Source organism: Cheilinus undulatus, linkage group 17 (genome assembly GCF_018320785.1).
Source record: "Cheilinus undulatus linkage group 17, ASM1832078v1, whole genome shotgun sequence".
In the NCBI taxonomy this organism is placed as follows: Eukaryota; Metazoa; Chordata; class Actinopteri; order Labriformes; family Labridae; genus Cheilinus; species Cheilinus undulatus.
The window spans coordinates 13,888,599-13,906,385 of record NC_054881.1 but is presented as its reverse complement, the minus strand read 5'-3'; the positions used below and the strand labels follow the sequence as shown (position 1 = coordinate 13,906,385).

Below are 17,787 nucleotides of genomic sequence, written 5' to 3'. Positions count from 1 at the left end.
TAAATCTTCATTGTTTTTCTCCACTTTACATTCTTTGAGTACAATTACCAATGCAATCAGATCAGGTATTGTAGAATTTATATGTCATGGTGACTGCAAGTTGATTAAAGAAGAAAGCTAACAACGTGTGGGAATTATCAGACATTTTAATATAAATTAAAATGACCCCCCAAACAGAAAACAAACATCCAAAAATACATTAAACTTCCAGCAGTTAGAAAACATCACTGTTTGTTCTTCTTAATTTGTCAGTAGCTGAATAAAAATACAATAAGAAACATACAGCTTTGTTTGAAATTATATTTTACATGTAATTTTCTCTCCCCTCCTTGCTTCCGTTGGGATCTAACAGGTACATTTTTTCCATCATGTCTTTTTTTTCCTTCAGAGAGACCATGATGTGTTTCCTATCATGTGACAATCACCACCATCACTACCAAGAGTTGCTACATGAATCCGCAAACCACTTCAGTGGATTGAAATATCCTTCTCTAATAACCAAGATGAAAAGTTTCCAGGAAAGAAGACTAGTCATGAAAAACAGAAGTGATGAATCTGTATTTAAGCCTTATGACAAATGAAATGCTGGACCCAAAGTTAAACACTTTCATGCTTTGTTTTAAGCAGCAGCTGCTTAAAATTGCTTACATCTGATACATAACTGACCCCTCTCTTTCTATCACCTCATCTTTTATTTGATCCGTCCAGTGTATTGCTAATAAAATGATGAGGAATCAACGCAATAGTTAACTGGAGGAAAATGAGCAACTATAGACACTAACAGCATTTAAAGTTAATTGACTTCTCCCCCTAAATGTAGATACATTAGTCGAGATGTTCCAAAACAACCACTCTACACAAATTGTTTTTTTATACAAGTTCTGAGCTAAAAAGTCAGAGTTTAGGGTCCTATAAGGAAGTAGAAAAAGAACTTTCGAGTCTTTTAATCTTAAAGCAGCATAAACAATCCTTCCCTTGCAAGCTTTCAATCATAAAAGTAAAAGAAAACTCAGACTGACTGCAGTCTTTTGTAAATACAGACTCTTTAAAGAGCTGGAGACCATTCTTAAAGCTCCTGTGAGGACTTTACTTGGTTGTAAATCATAGTGAAATTGATAGTCATGCCTCCAAATTATGACACTTTTTATATTGTAATATTAATGCCATTAAAAGCTGCAGAGGGGTAGATGTCAGACATAGAGATGGGCAGCGAGGTGCAGAACAATTTTCCATGGCAAGGATTTACTATGCATGATTAATGCGGCTGTTATAATAAAGTAGAATGAGATTTTTTAACACAGAACACTACACACAGATGCACAGAGTAAAAGCAGCTAAGAGATTACAATAACTACTCTGTCCACAGAGGGTGCCAAAATCAAAAAAGTTCCTCACAGGAGCTTTAATTTAAGTTTCTGGTCTTGTTGAGGCAGATGTCTGCCTGCAGATCCCCCCCCCCCCCCAAAAGTTTTCTTTTCTCTAAACTTTGTGTGAATGTAAAATGGTTTTAGGACTGTTTCACCGATGGTAGCTCCAAGGTTAATTTCCACCTTGAGACCCCACTTCACATAAACTTGTATCTTTCAAACTGCCACCAGCAGAATAAATCAAATGTGAGTGGCGGTGTTTCAGGGAGGCCACAAACGCAACATTTTTTGCCAGCTTCATCTACAAATGATTTTAAAAAAGTGGGAAAAAGATAACACATAATGATAAAATGCCCAGAACGAAGCTATGAGATTCAAAATTCCACTCAAATTGAATTGTAACACCTATTTTAAAGTTTCCACCTGCTCAAACACTTGATGATGGTTATGATGTACTTCTCGGGTTGCTAAGTTTTGAGCGATAAGCTATGATGAAGATGTCTCTGCTTTATGTTTTGAACAATTGTTCAACTAGCTAGCTGGAGAGTTAGCAAAAGCTTACAATCAACATTCAGTGACTTCTTCATCCTTCAGGACACTGCAGGGTGGGAAATTAACTAATTGGGCGTAGGCCTCAGATGTTTAAAAAAGAAATCAACGCCATTTGGGTTAATTGGTGACTCTACAATGCCAATAGGTGTGACTTTGAGAGTGAATGTTTTATTGGTCAGCCTTATGATTGACTGGTGACCTGTCTAGGGTGTACTCCGCTTCTCAATGAAAGACAACAGCTTTCTTCTTACTCCCTATCATTTCTTTTTGTCTAAGACAGGGGTGTCCAAACTATGGCCAAAAACGGGCCAAATGCAGCCCGAGGTCCACTTTCGACTGACCCACAGCAAATTTATAAGATATAGTAAAATTTGGCCCACATTAGAACATGAAGCTTTTGCTTGGCTGCAATGTACTTCTCACGTTTAGCACTAGGTGGTGCTACCATGCTAATTCTGTGAACAAACATTTTGACAAGAAGAATTTCTTGATGAGCTTTTTAAATTTGTGACTAAACTAAGAAGACACTGTAGATAGCAGTAACATATCAGCCACCAAAGAAATAATATCTTAATTTCTAATTAATTACCACAGAAAATGGCAGCACCAATTGCATTCCAGGTGCATAGTCAGTGGTAGCCAGGGCCAACCAGGGCCCCCTGAAATCTCATTGGCCTCCCCAGTCCTTGAATTGATTGGCTATTTGCCTTGTGAGGACTCACAATCACTAAGAATGTTTTAACCTATATCAAATTGCTTTTATGGACTTTCATAACCTCAAGGTTTGGTATACGAAAGTGGTCCCTCCATCCTTTTTTATTTCAGTATGCCCTCAGTGGAAAAAGTTTGGACACCCCTGGTCTAAGACATGCCATACTTCACCTTCAAAAACTCCACATTGACTATAGCTTAAATTATTTTAAATCAGTGTTTTCAAATTTAGGATACTTTTATATTATAGCTTATATATGATCAAACCTTCAGCCAGCCAGCAACCTTGTGAGGCTGGGCATGGAGATTCATCTTAATTGCATTTATAACAAATAGTATTTACCAGTATCGCAACACTTTTGACAAGTAGATAGCTCCTTGAAGCTACTGACAACATTCTTAGGTAGTTCCAATGTAGCCAGGATTTAGTGTTTTAGCTGACTTTCAGTTGAGACTATCTTTTTTTCTTTTAGTTGCTTTAGTTTGTTTACAATCAAAAAGCAATAAAACCCTATCAGAGCAGATTTCAACAGCACATGCCATGTTGTATAGCATTACTTTTCAGACTAACTTTTAAGATTACTGCCTAACATACTGAGAGAAGTAATTCATTACACTGCGTTACCTACTTGTAAAGCTAATACATTAGAGCTATTCTGCATTCCCAAACATTCAGACCCTCCAACCACTTGTTCCGCTTGTTGGTTGTAAAAACAACATACGAAAGCACATCTGCCTTTAAATGTATTGACTCTTTTGTCATTGCAAGGCCTGATTTACGGCCCATAGTCTGCATCTCTGCAGCCTGATAACACCAATAACAACCTGGGCAGAGTTCATAACTCTGAACAGCTGATTCAATGCAGATAAAACGAGAGCTTTTACACCATGATGCTATTCTTGTCTCTTCATCCAAAAACCCAACATACAGGGGAAAAAAAGTCCACGGTATAAATCTGTCCTCTCTGCCATCTCACTAGCTCAATAAGCTAGCAACGTGAGCGTACTGGCACAGCTGTGTTTACCTTATGCTGCTTACATACAAGAAATAAAGAAGGAAAAACAGTGCAGATGCTTCGAGGAGCTTCTTCTTCTTCTTCTCTCTTTTTTTTGGGCACAGAGGAGAAAGCAAATTGGGGAATTTTCTTTCAGTAACAGATTACTTTTATGAAAAGGGACCCAATAACAGATTACTTCAATTGTAAAACTAACATGGTACAATACTTGTTACAACAAAAAAGTAATCTAAATATGTCAACAGATTACTTTGTAACATGTTACCTGCAACACTGAGCGCATGTATGCACATTTTTACTTGGTTCAAAGGAAGCTGCATTAGAGAGAACGCTTTAGGATGTCCCCCAAGCTATTTTAGCTCTCCAAACAGACTATTTTCCTGCATAAGATTGGTCAATACTGCTCAAACACTTTTAAAATGAAAATCTAATCCCACACCTTCAAAATCTGCTCTTTCATAAATAGATTAGAATTCTACCATATTTGTATGTCAGTATGCTAACAACTAATTAGTGTCAAACACAGCAAATAAGGGAAATCTTTAAAATGTGCATGTACTTGGACATTAAAGTACACAAAAAACTGAAATCTTTATCTTAACTATGATGTTTGATAGTGACGGGAATTCAGGGGACTACATCCTGTCAGGGTTGTAAATTCTGTGGAGTGTCTTTCATAGCAATACCTCCAGAAGCTGTTAAGAAATTTCCCCTCAATCACATTTAACCTTGTTGGTGGTGCTGGAAGGAAAGTCCCCGGATCAAACAAGTTGGTGTGGTTCATTATCTGGGAAACATTTTACGACTTATTTCAAAATTCTGTGGCTGTGTCACTTCTCCACTGTTAATGATCTATATACCCAGATCCTTCTTAGACTTTACTTTAAAAATCCCAATCATTAAAAGGCATGAATATTGCAAATGAAGACAGAATGGGATGAGATGCAAATGATCAAACCCAATTATTTGATTAAAAAAAAGCCTAATGACAACATATCAAATGCAAAAATTGAGAAATGTCACCGCTTTTGTTTTTTTATGTTGACATGTTTCAAAAAATTTGGGACAGAGTCATGATTTACCAATACAATGTAAGTTTTTTGGGTCGCTAAGATGACCAGGGCCTTTAATTCCTTAAGTTTATTGACCTAGTTGGATTTTCTTAAATATCTAGTTTTAATGTTTATGCAAATTGATACATACTGTTTTTATTTACAGTCACACACCATTTCCTTTTTCTTTTGGGACTGATACTACAGTATTTACAACAGAATAAGGTAATCTTCTTGATGACAGATTTAGGGTCTTTTTATATTTTAAAAATGAGACATTTAGGCTACATTAATGCAGTTTGAGGGATGTTATGGAAGGGAAAGTGCTATTTAAATTGCAGGATTCTAATTGTTAGGCTTAAAATTAGAACATCTTCTTCTAAAAAGGATTTTGTACTAAGAAATGTACCCACTTCCACTGATTTTTCAGTGTTTAAAAGCTGCTGTGTGTTAATTTCCCACCCTGAGAGAGCTGCTATCATAAGACGTCATGTTCCACTGTATTCACCTTCATTTCATTTCCTATTAATTGCTGTGTGATCAGTCTTAACCTCCAAACACACAGACAGAGGCAGGGCTTTTCACTTCTTGGTCTCTGTACCATGACAGCACCCCCTCACAGATGGAAACATCCCGATCAAACTTTCCCGTTTACCTGGTTTCCTTCTTTTTCCCACATCTGTCAGCGTCTGTTTGCGGCCCTCCCTGACCTGCGTTTGGATGTGTTTTTTGCTTTCTCTGCACTGTTCTTTTTCCCCGTATCAGCAGCAACTACCTCCTCCTCTGCCTCCTCTCTGGACTCAGCTAGACTCTCCTGAGCTACAGAATCCAGCGGCGCAGTGGTCTCTTCCTCTGTGCTCAGAAGGCCGAGGTCTTGGTCCATGCTGCCAGTGCTGGTCGCTGAGGTGGAGTCTTGGCTTGCCTGCTGTGTGTGTTGCTGGTTTCCTGTTTGCCTGTTCAGTGGGCTGAGAGCGACAGAAGCCTGCATGGAGTTTATGTCAGTCACTGAGCTAGTGTCATCAAAGAGAGGAATCCCATCCAAGCAGTCTGTGGTGATATCCTTCAAAGACCTGAGGCTGTCTGCAGCAAGAAGAGATCCTTTTGAAGATTCAGCAGCTTCACTCTTTTGACTTAGAAAATCTTTGTGCCTCTGAAAGGGAAAACATAAAAAGTTTCAGAACAATGCAAATACCTACTGGAATCCCCACTGAGAGCTTTAATATGCTTTAGCCCAATACAAACCAAAGATTTGTGATACGAAAAGACAGTTTCAGATCGCTGAAGGGGACAGCTGCAATCGTACTACAAACAGAAATCAGACCACTTCCCATGCAGCAATTCCAGACAACCGAGAACTGATTCTACCTTTTGGTAAAATCTGTACATAGATGATCTTTAACTAACCTTGAGGTTCTCAAAGTGCGTCAGTGATTTGCAGTGGCTGTGCAGGGCAGACGACTCAAAGTGGTAAAACTTGTTGCAGAGTCTGCAGATGAAACCTGCAACCGGGACAAAAAAATTGGATCCTGCAGGGGAGAAAAACTCGAGAATTAGTTTCACTCAAATGTGATCTCACACAGTAATAATGGGGGAGTTTGTGAAGTACTTTATGCAATCATCAGTGATGAATCAGGAGTTTGTTTGCTAACCATAGACTGTGTCGGGGTCATACTGCTCATCACTGCTCATATTCTTCAGAGTCACTTCTTTAATGGAGGACCAGCCATCCTGAATCAGGAACCAAATGAACAGTTAAAAGACGTGAATTCACTTTTTGTAAGATTTTCAAGTTTGGGAGAAAATGTATCCCCTAAAGCCCTCTGGCAGCCCTCTGCCCAAGAAGCAGAGAGGTGTTCAATACACTTTTCAAACATCTTCCTCTTTATCTGTAAACATGAGCTAAGATAACATACATCTTTTTTTTAATCATCTTCTAAGACATAAAATATCTATCTATATCTTTGAAGTTGTGTTTACCTTTATTCCTTTAGTCACATGCTCTCTGATCATCATACTACAAACTTTAACCTGTTCCCTATGAATCCTCTACAGTCTGTTATCTAAACTCAAACAGACTGACAATTTTCCTAACTAAAACCATACACTGGAAGGCCAAATTTTTGAAATTTTACTCTGCTTAACACAAAAAAAATCTGTCAGAAATCTGACAAAATCACTATTCCCACTGATGGGAGAACATTACCTGCCTGACTACACCGTGCCAACTGTGAAGTTTGTTGGAGGAGGGATAATGGCAAAGGGCTGTTTTTCAGGGTTTGGGATAGGCCCCTTTTCTCCAACGAAGAGCAATCTTAATGCTTCAGCATACCAAGACATTTCGGATAATGCTATGTTTCCAACTGTGTGGCAACATGACTGTACCCCAGTGCAAAAAGCAAGGACCATAAGGACATGGTTTGATGAGTTTGGCTGCATGCTCTATAGAATGAATTGGCACAAATTGCAACAAAATTCTCAAAAATCCTGTGGAAAGCCTTGCAAAAGAAAGGAGGCTGTTATAGCTGGAAGAGGGGGGCCAACTCCATATTAAAATATATGTACTTGAATACAATAGAATTGTACACCCTATTGGTGTAATGGGCAGGCATCTGTATACTTTTGTCCATATAGTTTAAATACTTTTAAGTTGATTTCTTACATTACCTAAAATATTTTCAGCAACTTTCAATTGTTGTTAAAGTAGTAACAAAGCTGCTGTCATGGCAGAGCCACGGACATGTCTTGTTTACAGTTTCCATGGAAACACTGGCTGTTAAGTGAAAAACTGCTACCTAATGAAGTGGGAACTGCCACTGGATGCTGCCTTTCTACTGTTGCATCTTATTCATGTTTCATAATGAGACCATGATTATTTTCCACCTGCTTATCTGCTTGTTCAGTTGCCCAAGTTCACTCTCATAACAAAACTCATAACAGAGCTCTGAGTCAGCTGTATTATGTGAATGAGAGGAGCCAGCTCCTGCTTGAGAGCTGAAAGATCAGTTCTTGTTACTGAGCCGAGCAAAATTACACAGATCTCTAAAAAGGGCTCAAATTCCCGTCGCTACAGCCGAAACACTGGCTGTGGAAACACAAGCAGGATTAACAGTACCAAAATGTCCCAAAGCGTATTGAACCAAACTAAACTGACTAGTAGAAATGCACCAGAAGTGACTGAAATTGCTGCAAGGTAGCTATTAGAATGAGAGAAAAGCAGTGAATTGCCGTGTTGAGATGTCAGATTACATTTAGTCCTATGTTCTGTACAGTTACATTATAATTAAAAAAAATTATGCATTGTTGAATAGAACAGATTTAACTCTCATTGTGTGAGGATCTGAAAGAGAGTCAAAGCAAAGCTTTCTGGCTTTTTTTATGTAAATACTGCCCATTGACTCAGCAGGGGCTCTACAAACAAACACAAAGTAGATGTAAATCACCTGTACTTCAGAGCCCTCTTGTTCTCCTTCCTCCCTCTGTGTTTCCTCCCCCTCCTCCACCTCACTGCCCTCCACCTCGTCTAAAGAGAAGCCGTCTGTGTCCGTGGCAGTCAGGTTGCCCAAAGCCTCGCAGCCCTCCTGTTCCTGGAGCTATAAACAAAAATCAATATGTTAAATGTTGCTTTTCTGATTCTTCTAAATTAGGAGTTTTTTTTTCCACAGATACCTTCTCCACTTTTAGTCTGTGCTCCTGGGATTGAAGGTGCTCCACAAAGATCTGTGAGGTCTTGAAATGTTTCTTGCAGATCGTGCAGGAGGAGACGGCTGCTCGACTGGCGAGCTGAGGAGACGAAAGGACACCGGAACATTACTCATTATTCCAAGAGACTAAAAGACAGTTGTTGATATTTTTCATAACATTTGTAACATGTTTATGTTTATTTATAAAGTGAGATTACTTTGTGCTCCTCGGTGCGACGGTGGTCTGTGATGCTACAGGTGAAGTGGGTGTGACAGGTGGCACACCAGTGCTTCTTACCTGCTTTCTTCTCTCTGCAAACAAACACAATACAGGAATTAATTCCACTTTTCAGAGCTCATGTGGGGAGTTTTTAGCTGGTTATGAAACACACTGAAAGTAATAGTGATGCGCTATTTGCTTCTATACCATCCAAGCCATCGAAAGCCACTAGACCAGTTCAACCAGGATGATCAATTTTTGTTAAAACACAAAGACATTCCTAATAAATGCATTGAAAGATCTGTTGTCACAACGACAAGAGAATGGTAAAATTCACTGTTATGAACACATGATTTCATACAAAACTAACAATCCTTGGCACCTAATATCAGATAATATCAATCCTGGAAAAGTGTCTCTGCACAGCCCTCTGTCACAGTTTTGACCCACCGCTGCACGTTTTATTCAGCAAATACATTTTAGTAAGTCCTTTTAGCATCACATTAAAAAACACACATGCTAACACATGGTCCTTAGATGTTTTTATGTCCCAGCTTGCAGACTTTTGCACCTCTGTAAACAAACCTACCTTGCATGTTGCCTGGACAGAATTTATGTCTAGCACGGGCTGAATACGTTGGTCATCTTAAGTGTTAATGTCATAAAATAAGACCAAAACTAACTGAAGTTATTTTTTCTTTAACAGTGCTGTGATCACAGAAATTACAAGACTATAGACAGGCATATAGCTCTGAGTCAGTTGTTATTTCAATTAAGGGGGTAAAAATGATTTATTATGTGGCAAAAAGCTTGTTATGTTTATTTTAAAGTCAATTTAGACTACGAGAGGGATGAAATAAGGTTGATAAAAAACACAAAATAACAGCGTGTATAATACTTTAAATCACGAGGTACTGAACAAGTATTGAAAATGTTGACAGCCTCTCATGTTATAGTGTGCTTTAACTGACCCGTCTTTAATCGCTCCCTGTAGAGACTCCTGCACTCGTGGCAGCAGAGTGACGAGGCAAGCGTTGCTCATGTGTTGGATCTCCATCATCCTCTGCTGGTGGGACATGCTGTTCATATGACTCCTGAAGTTCTGTAAAGGACAAATACAATGCAAAGAGGAGCGGAGAATTATTAAGATAAAAAACAACTCTTAAGGTATACTAATGAATGTGCATGTTTCACCTACTTGCTGGTTGTGGCAGGTAATCCCGCAGAGGTAGCAGTAGAATTTGTTAGCCCCGTCAGCTACACCTTCCTCTCCTTCCTCTTGGTTGTCTGGTGATGCCAAAGGAGCATCTTTGACGTCTGGCATTTCCTCTGCTGGTAAATCAACCTGCTGGCAGTCCTCACTGAGGCGCCCAGATGCGGATGCAGCCGACAAACAGCTGAGCATCTGAGTCAGAACAGAGATGTAATTTAAGGAGATTGTACAAATACTGGCACTTAGTACTAATCCCTTTGAACATTTAGCATTTTTACTTTGATTAGAAACTCACCTCTGCAGCTCTGCTCTCTTCTAACCTCTCAGTAACATCTGACCCCCCTGCAGAGCCTCCTTCCTCCAGAATGCTGAAGTCTAGGGAAAAGATTCAAGGTAAAGAAAAGGTTTATAGACCAATACATGTAGAAAAACTAGAGATTTAAAGGCCTGTGCTTCATGGTTCTGGTGGCTTTACCTTGGGGCTGGCTGTCCTCTGTGTTGTTGATACATTCTGAGAAGAGAGCATCCCCTTCTGTGTCTGATATAGTCAAAGTCTCAACGATATCCTGTCCTTTAGGCCCCTCTGACCTGAGAAAAACACAAGAGTCATGCCCACTGATTCAAGAACATTTCCATAAACTTAACCCTGCATTTTGTTTTTGGCCAAGTATTTTTGACTGAAGATACAATGTTAAATGCTCTCTTTACCCCTCTGTCCTTATCTTTTTCACTACTGGCTCTTCAGGTTGCTCCTCAGACGGCTGTGTGGGTCCATCCGTTCCTCCAACTGTACCATCTGTGGGTAGAGGAAAGAAAAATCAAATTTGGCAAAAAGGAATGAAACATGACCTAGAATCAAAAGCCAATCTTATTGACATTAAAATGGAAAAAACCTCAGGCTACAGTTGCCAAATATTACTGTTTTAGGTCTGGTTGGTTGTCAGATTTACCCGTGTCAGTCTTGTCTGTAGTGTCATTGGTGCTAGTTGTTGCTTGTTGGTCATCTGAGCTCCCCACTGCCATCTGCTCGTTGTCTCTCTTCCTGTCTGGCTGGCGAGCTGCGTCCTACGCGGAAAAAAAGACAGAGGGAGAAAGACAACAGCACTGTAAATATGCTGATATAAGAGGCCTGGCTTTTAAGATCTAGAGGAGAAGAAAACTGTAATAGCAATGCAATAAAGTCTAAAATAAGCCACAGATAAAACAACCTGATGAATACAAATTTGAGAGAACATTTTAGGAAAAATGTGTACCTGGATTTGATTGCTTTGGGATCCATTTTTAAAAAATATGTATAAAGTGCATTTGAATTTGTCCAATTTCAACAGACCGTAGCTAAATAGTTTCCAAACATGGTTAGCACTGATTTTGAGCTAACTACACAATTAACAGCTGGCCTACAGGGACTTAAACCACCAAAAAATTATCTATTAATTTTGAAACTGTGCATTATTTACATTTTCTGACACTTTTATGCTGATTGCTTTTCTTAAAGTGGCTTCAGTGTCAAAGTATGACATTACCTTGACTAGTCTGGCATTTAGTGGCTGAGTTGTTAAGTATATAGAAAAGTGTAGTATTGCATTCTGCATAAGAGGTTGAACTTTTTGCATATTTTCCCTCATTTTTGGGGCTACACAAGTATCTTGCCAAGAAATTATAACTACAGACATGAAGTAAAAACAATGGTAATTATGACCCCCCATAATAATACAACTTCAATTAGGTAAAAATTTACAGAAGGCTTGTAATTCTGTGATTAAATGTAGTCGTTCCGTACCGTGAAGAACAAAAATACAAATAATAAGGTTTTGTGAGTACGTACAGGTTTTTCTTCACGTTAAACTACTTTCTTTATGGCTTTATGGGGTAATTTTTTACCTTTAGGACAATGACATTTTACAAAATGAAAAGACAGCTTAAGGGTTATAGCTTGATTTGTCTACACAAGTCTACAGCAACCGAGTGCAGCAGCAGCGCATAAATAAACTTGGTCCTGTCTCCTACCTCTGACTTAGGCTGGCCACACCCTTTTCATATCTCAGTGTAGACTCCCCACACATGAGATTTCACAGAATCTCGTGATCAAATGTGACTTCTGAATCAAAATAAAATAGATGACGAGATTCTCAACTTTTTGTCTGTCCTGATGTACGTTACAGTTGCAGAAAAAAGTCATAAAACAAGGAGAAAAATCTGGACGAAATCCTAGCTAGAATAAAGGTACAGTTGAGTTTATGTCTCTGAGCGGTCAAAGTACCTAAGATCTGGCTGCTGACGCTGGTTGGCTGTTGTTGGTATTCTGACAGAGGCATTTCGACCCTGAATTATAACCATCAAACATGTTTGATGTTTATAATTTAAGGTCTGACAGGCTACGACCCAATTTGGACCAGTAAAATCATTGTGTTGATACCACACACTTGTGGATTAATAATCACAAATAATCGTTGTGAAGAGCCTCCACTCAGGATACGCCCCACGATCGATGTGGGAGGCGAATTTGGCCTAAAATCAGGCTTAAATCATGTAGTCTGTAGCCAACCTTATGAGTGACTTCTAGACTAAAATTTACACAGAATACACCAAGTTTTATACAGAATGGTTGGAGCGCTGTCCAGTCTGACCCTACATGTTCATGTGAAAGTTGTTGAAGAGGTGAATACCAGGTAATAGACTTGTCCAATCAATATCAACGAGTATTTCTGGTGTTTTGAAATGCCTTCCAAACTCCACTGTCTTGACTTTAGGAGTCTTTAAATCAAATTATAAGCACTTGACGAGGGTTCTACCCTAAACTGTACACCAAGTCTGTTAAAAATGGATGATTCTGACATAATTAGAGAGATTATTTTTTTAAAGGGTTGGTACACACTACTGGCAATCAGCTCCTGCAGAGCTGAGCTTTGTGTTTCTGTGTGACACATGCCAAGTTTAAGGAATACCGTCAGACATCAGTATGTCAAATAGTACAGGAAAAAAAAAGATAGTAAATATTTATTTTTAGAAAGTGAGAATAACACCTTCGTGGCATATCTGGTAAGATAATAAATTTAAATATTCCCTAAAACAGTTTCCTTTCTTACTTTTTAAAAATTGGCTTACTTCTTATTATCATTATTGTTTTAGGGCTATACTTTGCTGGCAATAACTCCAAGGAGGGACATGTTATTACATTTGGAGAATAATAGTTTTCTCAAAGTTAATAACTTTGCAAGCATGAAAAGTAACTTTTTAACGTGGTAATATTCCCACTGTCTCCATCTAAACCTCAAACAGAAGCCTTGTGTGGTGAAGGACATCAACAGAAAACCTGCACAGTGATTACAGTCATTAAAATGATGTTGTTGTAATTACTGTGGTAGAGGTGGAAGAGAAGGACGACGACGAGGAGGAGGAAGCTGTTGTGCTGGCAGTGGCGTTGTTATTGTGATAGCGACCATGTGGGTGAAACATTCGAGCAGCTGGGAAGCCCATCATCGGCGTCTTGATTGCCATACCCATTGGAACAGGCCCGAGCAGGGATGACCGGGTTCCAGCTGCGAAGAACTGTCGGAACTGCTGCCCACCCATCCCAAAACTGCGCATTTTACCTGAAAGGAAGAAGATGAACAGAAACTGGAAAGTAAGAACTACAGTCCTGTTAACTGCTTATGTACTAAAGTTATTCAACATGCAAATGAGCTATTACAAATGCTCCCTTAATACACCTTAATAAAAATCATACCCTGCATCTGCTGCATCAGCAGGGCCCCCTGCAGCATGGGATTAGGGGCGATGATGGTGGTCTGGGTTGCCTGGCACAGGTTAACCATCCTGGGAGGAGGGGCGGTCTGGGGAGGAACAGGGATGGCTCTAGGAAAAAATATGTAGCATAAAAATGCAGCATTAATACCAGAATCTGCAGCTCAAGACCGCAGTCAGTTGTCAGTTGAATGATAAATCCATGTCGACTAGGAATAAATGATATTGGAATTTTGCTGATATCCGATATGCAGATATTTACAAATTAATTTTTGCTGACACTGGCATTGTTAGTGGTACTTAAATGTAGTTTAGACCTAAAATGTCAGTCCTTAAAACACATAATTGTTGGTTTTAGGCTAACAAATTGACAAATTTTAGTCCTTCAAACACACTTCATAGTGAAAGGAATGATGATATACAAAGAATAAGACTTCAGGTGACAACGATCTGGTGATCCAGCCTAATGGGGCTTTTCTACCATGACTTTTGGCCGAGCCAAAGAAAGCTGTGCTGATTTACTTTTCCATCATCGTTTTAGCTGCGCCGAGAATGGTCCTCCTCCAGAGCAGGGCCAAAGCCCGCCCACCCCACCTCTGAGCATGCTGTGGTGATGTCAGGGTGCAATTTGCCAGGGGGTTCCCCTACTGCATCTAACATCCTGCCCTCTGATGATAACTTTTCAGCCTGATACATTTTATCCATCCCTCTGCTCAGACTGACTACAACTCCTTAGCAGTGGTGGCCTAATTTCAGCATTCGCTGTACGACTGAACATTTATGAGACACGACCAAAATACAAGCTTTATGTGCTTATACTGTGGTCCAATAGTCACACACAGCCTGAGTTCTCACACTGACACGTGAAATCAGGACCAACCAGGCAAAGCACCAGGATTACAACTTTGTCCGTGCCTCCTAATAACAAAAGTTTAAACCATTTCCCCTTCTCATAAAAAAATTAATTCTAGGCTTTACAAAATAAAATGCTGGAGTTGTTTGATCATTTAGCTTATGATAGAAAAAAAGTCCAGCTAATGAGTATTTATTGATTAACTGGCCTTTGTCAGAAGAGAGAGAGATATAGAGAGAGAGAGAGAAAAACAAAGAAAAGTGGCATGCAGTGCTGTCAGTCTACAGTTTGAGTTTTGCTTTAAGACAATGTAAAGTCCATCAGATCATACAGATCAGACTGTGGATGAGATCGACAGCAACTCAAACCGCTGTGTCATCAGCTCTAGACGCGCCATTAAACGGGCTCGGCTGTGGTGGAAAAGCAAATCCCCTGCCACACTGGGCTGCTGTGCCAAGTCAAACCAAGCCAAGCCGCTGCATGTCATGGAAAAGCCCCATAAAACTCGATTGACTTGTTTAGATTTTACAGCCAAAATGTCGGTCGTGAATATCTGCAGAAATTTCATCATATGCCGATACAGATATCATGCCGTCAGTATTGTGCATCCCTGGTGTCAATCCGTAGTAGTCTGCTTTCTAAGAAATCTGCTAAATTACTTCAATATTCAAGCAACATCTGTCTTTTTTTATAGGCACATGCAGTATACTGATGAAGAAGAAGCAGAAAAAGCTGGACATCTAATAACAAAGATTTTGAGGGTATTCTTTATTTCCTGCCTGTAGACTGAGATCTGACCAAGCCTCAGCTTTTTTATAATGTAAAATTTGGAGTAATTACTCTAAAAACTCATATTATCATCTCAGTTGCCAATATTATTAATAAATTAACCAGCCTGTTATTTTACATAGTTACCACTGCTAACACTACATGTCTTGCTACCATTATCACTAGCTTTGCAGCCATGTGGAAGACATGAGATTATGATGGGCAGGGCAGCCATAACTTTTTCTTACTCAGTCTCATGTTCTAATTGTTGGCCTCTGTCTCTCTCTTTCTGCATCTCCTTTTATCCTCTTACACCCCCAACCCAGCTCTGCCTGTTTAAATGTTTTTTTTTTTCCCTTGCCACATTAACAAATAAAACTATAAAGATGGCGCCAACCAATGGTGACATGATTCGAACCTCTCAGTTTGGCAACATTACAGCACAGGACCATAATCTTATCAAGAACACAGTAAAAATCATCGGTTCACCACTACCACAGGTACAGGACATTCACAACACTTACTGCAGGGGAAAAGCTTCTCTCATTATACAGGACTGTACCCACCCAGCACACTTCTGTTTTCAAACCTCCCTTCAGGCAGATGCCCTCAGTGCATTCATAAATAATATAACAAAGAGTACGATCTGGTTCTGCCCTCTTTGTGTGTCTTGAGATAACATTTGCTTTAGATTAGCACTATACAAATAAAGACTGATTGATGAACTTCTTTAAATAGTGTTTGATAGGTTAAACCATTACAATGAGATAAAAAAGAAAAAAAAGGTTGGTATGCTATAAAAAAATTAAGTTGAGGAAATAGAAATTATCTTTTCACCACAAAAGTAGCATTAAGGAAAGAAAACCGACTGAAAGCATGGGAGCATGTCAAAAAGAATAAGTCTTAAATGTTAATGTAGACAAAAGACGAAGTAACAAAAGCCAACAGATAAAATGACAGGGACACTCAGTTAATTTCATACTTTAGTAGAAGTGGTGACATTAGAAGGAGCCTCAATTTGGTTGCTTGGTCAGGGACAGAGCCGAACAAATGACTTCTTATCATACATTTTTTGCTCTGCATTTTTGCTGCATCTTATCCACTATATCTCTGGGCAGGCCAGAAAAAGTGCATGGTGGTAGTCCAAATGTTAATGTTCACATAAATGGGATAAATGTCTGATCAAGAAAGAATGTGTGGTTCAGTTTAGGAGTTAAAAGAAATCTAATTTGGTCTCAAAAAGAAAAGCTGATTTGGACAAACACAAACAAAACTCTTAAACGTTCCTGTTCCCTGTTTAAAGATTATTTCACAATAATCCCAGCCTTAGCTCCCCAATTACGCTATTTTACTTCAAATCCTGCACAGCCATACATGTCAGCCACTTCAGGCTCGTACAGTCTGGCATGTGTTGTCGCACCTCAGCCATTGCCAGACACGCATATCTGATCCGGAGGGCCCTGTCTAATCCCCGGTCTCGAGTTGACGGACTTACCGGGGAGTCTGGTGGTGGTGATGGGGGACATGATGCCCAGGAGGCGGCTGCGGAGGAGGTGGGGGCGGAGGCTGCTGCTGAAAAAGGTGTTGCAGCTGCCGCAGGTGCTGGTGAAACTGCTGCTGTTGTTGCTGCTGCTGCTGATGGATGTGTGGATTAAACATGACGGGGTTCAATTTCCTCCGTTACACCGAGAGTTGATAGATGGGCAGCTGAGAGGTGTCAATATTCAGACACCACTGCAAATTAAATGTTTCTGAATAAAGAGGGGAGAGAAATAAATCGTTGTGCATGTGCTCCGCCAACAAAGCAACACTTTTCCCACCTGTGAAGACAAATTCAGTCACAGTGCGCACCTTGCGAGACAACAGGTCGCTCTTATGTTTCATGATGACAACTAGCTAATGCTAGCAGGTAAGCTAACAATAATGCACTTTCTAGTTTGCCTTCTTTATTCTTACTCCCCTTCTCAATAGTCCTACTTAAATAACAGAACTGAAAATAATACACGTGTTTTCTCAAAACCAAGTCAAAACAGAAATTTCATGCCACAGAACTGACAAGATACGCCTGCTTGAAAATGAACGAAGTAAGCTAACATTAGCAGCACTGAGTCTACACCTAGCAAGTTAGCTTAGCGACCTAGCCGGCTAACTAGCAGACAGACCCCCTTCGCCTCCTCGGATACGGCCTATATTTTATCTTGCGCTCAATAAAAATACTTTAACTTACTTCTTACAGAGGGGAGCAACGTTGGTCGATTCTTATCTGACTTTAATCATAGCACAGGATGAAACACTCGCTCTCTGCACCGGTGCAACTTGCATAAAGCACAAACCCAAAACATTGAAACGAGATGGAGCAGCCTGTCGCCTCCTGATGGCTGTCTGGAGTACTGCAAAGGTCTGAATGAAAATCGAGGCATTACAAATCCTTTAAAATATCGACTTTATCAAAACTATTTGTTTTTTTTAATCCTGGAATTTCACCGTGCTAATGATTTAATGAAAACTGCGCTTATGGAGGTGCATTATTTTACTATTACTTAACCTAATACCAGTGATTTACAGAAGCCCTTAGCTGACCCCCTTCATTTTTTCCAGTTTTTTAATGTTG

At 39.6% G+C, this 17,787-nt stretch overlaps 1 protein-coding gene across 2 annotated transcripts; it reads right to left on the bottom strand.

Annotated features, from left to right (window-relative positions):
• Positions 1–125: 125 nt before the first annotated feature.
• ciz1a (cdkn1a interacting zinc finger protein 1a) lies at positions 126–17,538 on the bottom strand. Of its 2 annotated transcripts, none has more exons than XM_041810508.1 (16): positions 17,411–17,538; positions 16,672–16,927; positions 13,539–13,666; positions 13,169–13,404; positions 10,762–10,876; positions 10,520–10,607; positions 10,287–10,399; positions 10,107–10,186; positions 9,797–10,003; positions 9,570–9,700; positions 8,597–8,690; positions 8,365–8,478; positions 8,139–8,288; positions 6,348–6,426; positions 6,103–6,224; positions 126–5,848 (listed from the first exon to the last, which is right to left on the bottom strand). In XM_041810508.1, the coding sequence occupies exons 2-16, from the start codon at positions 16,833–16,835 to the stop codon at positions 5,381–5,383; spliced, it is 2,289 nt and encodes a 762-aa protein (XP_041666442.1). In that variant the 5' UTR covers positions 16,836–16,927; positions 17,411–17,538; the 3' UTR covers positions 126–5,380. The 2 variants fall into 2 exon arrangements, with proteins under 2 accessions (XP_041666442.1, XP_041666441.1); XM_041810507.1 differs by having other exon boundaries at positions 17,404–17,532.
• Positions 17,539–17,787: the final 249 nt, after the last annotated feature.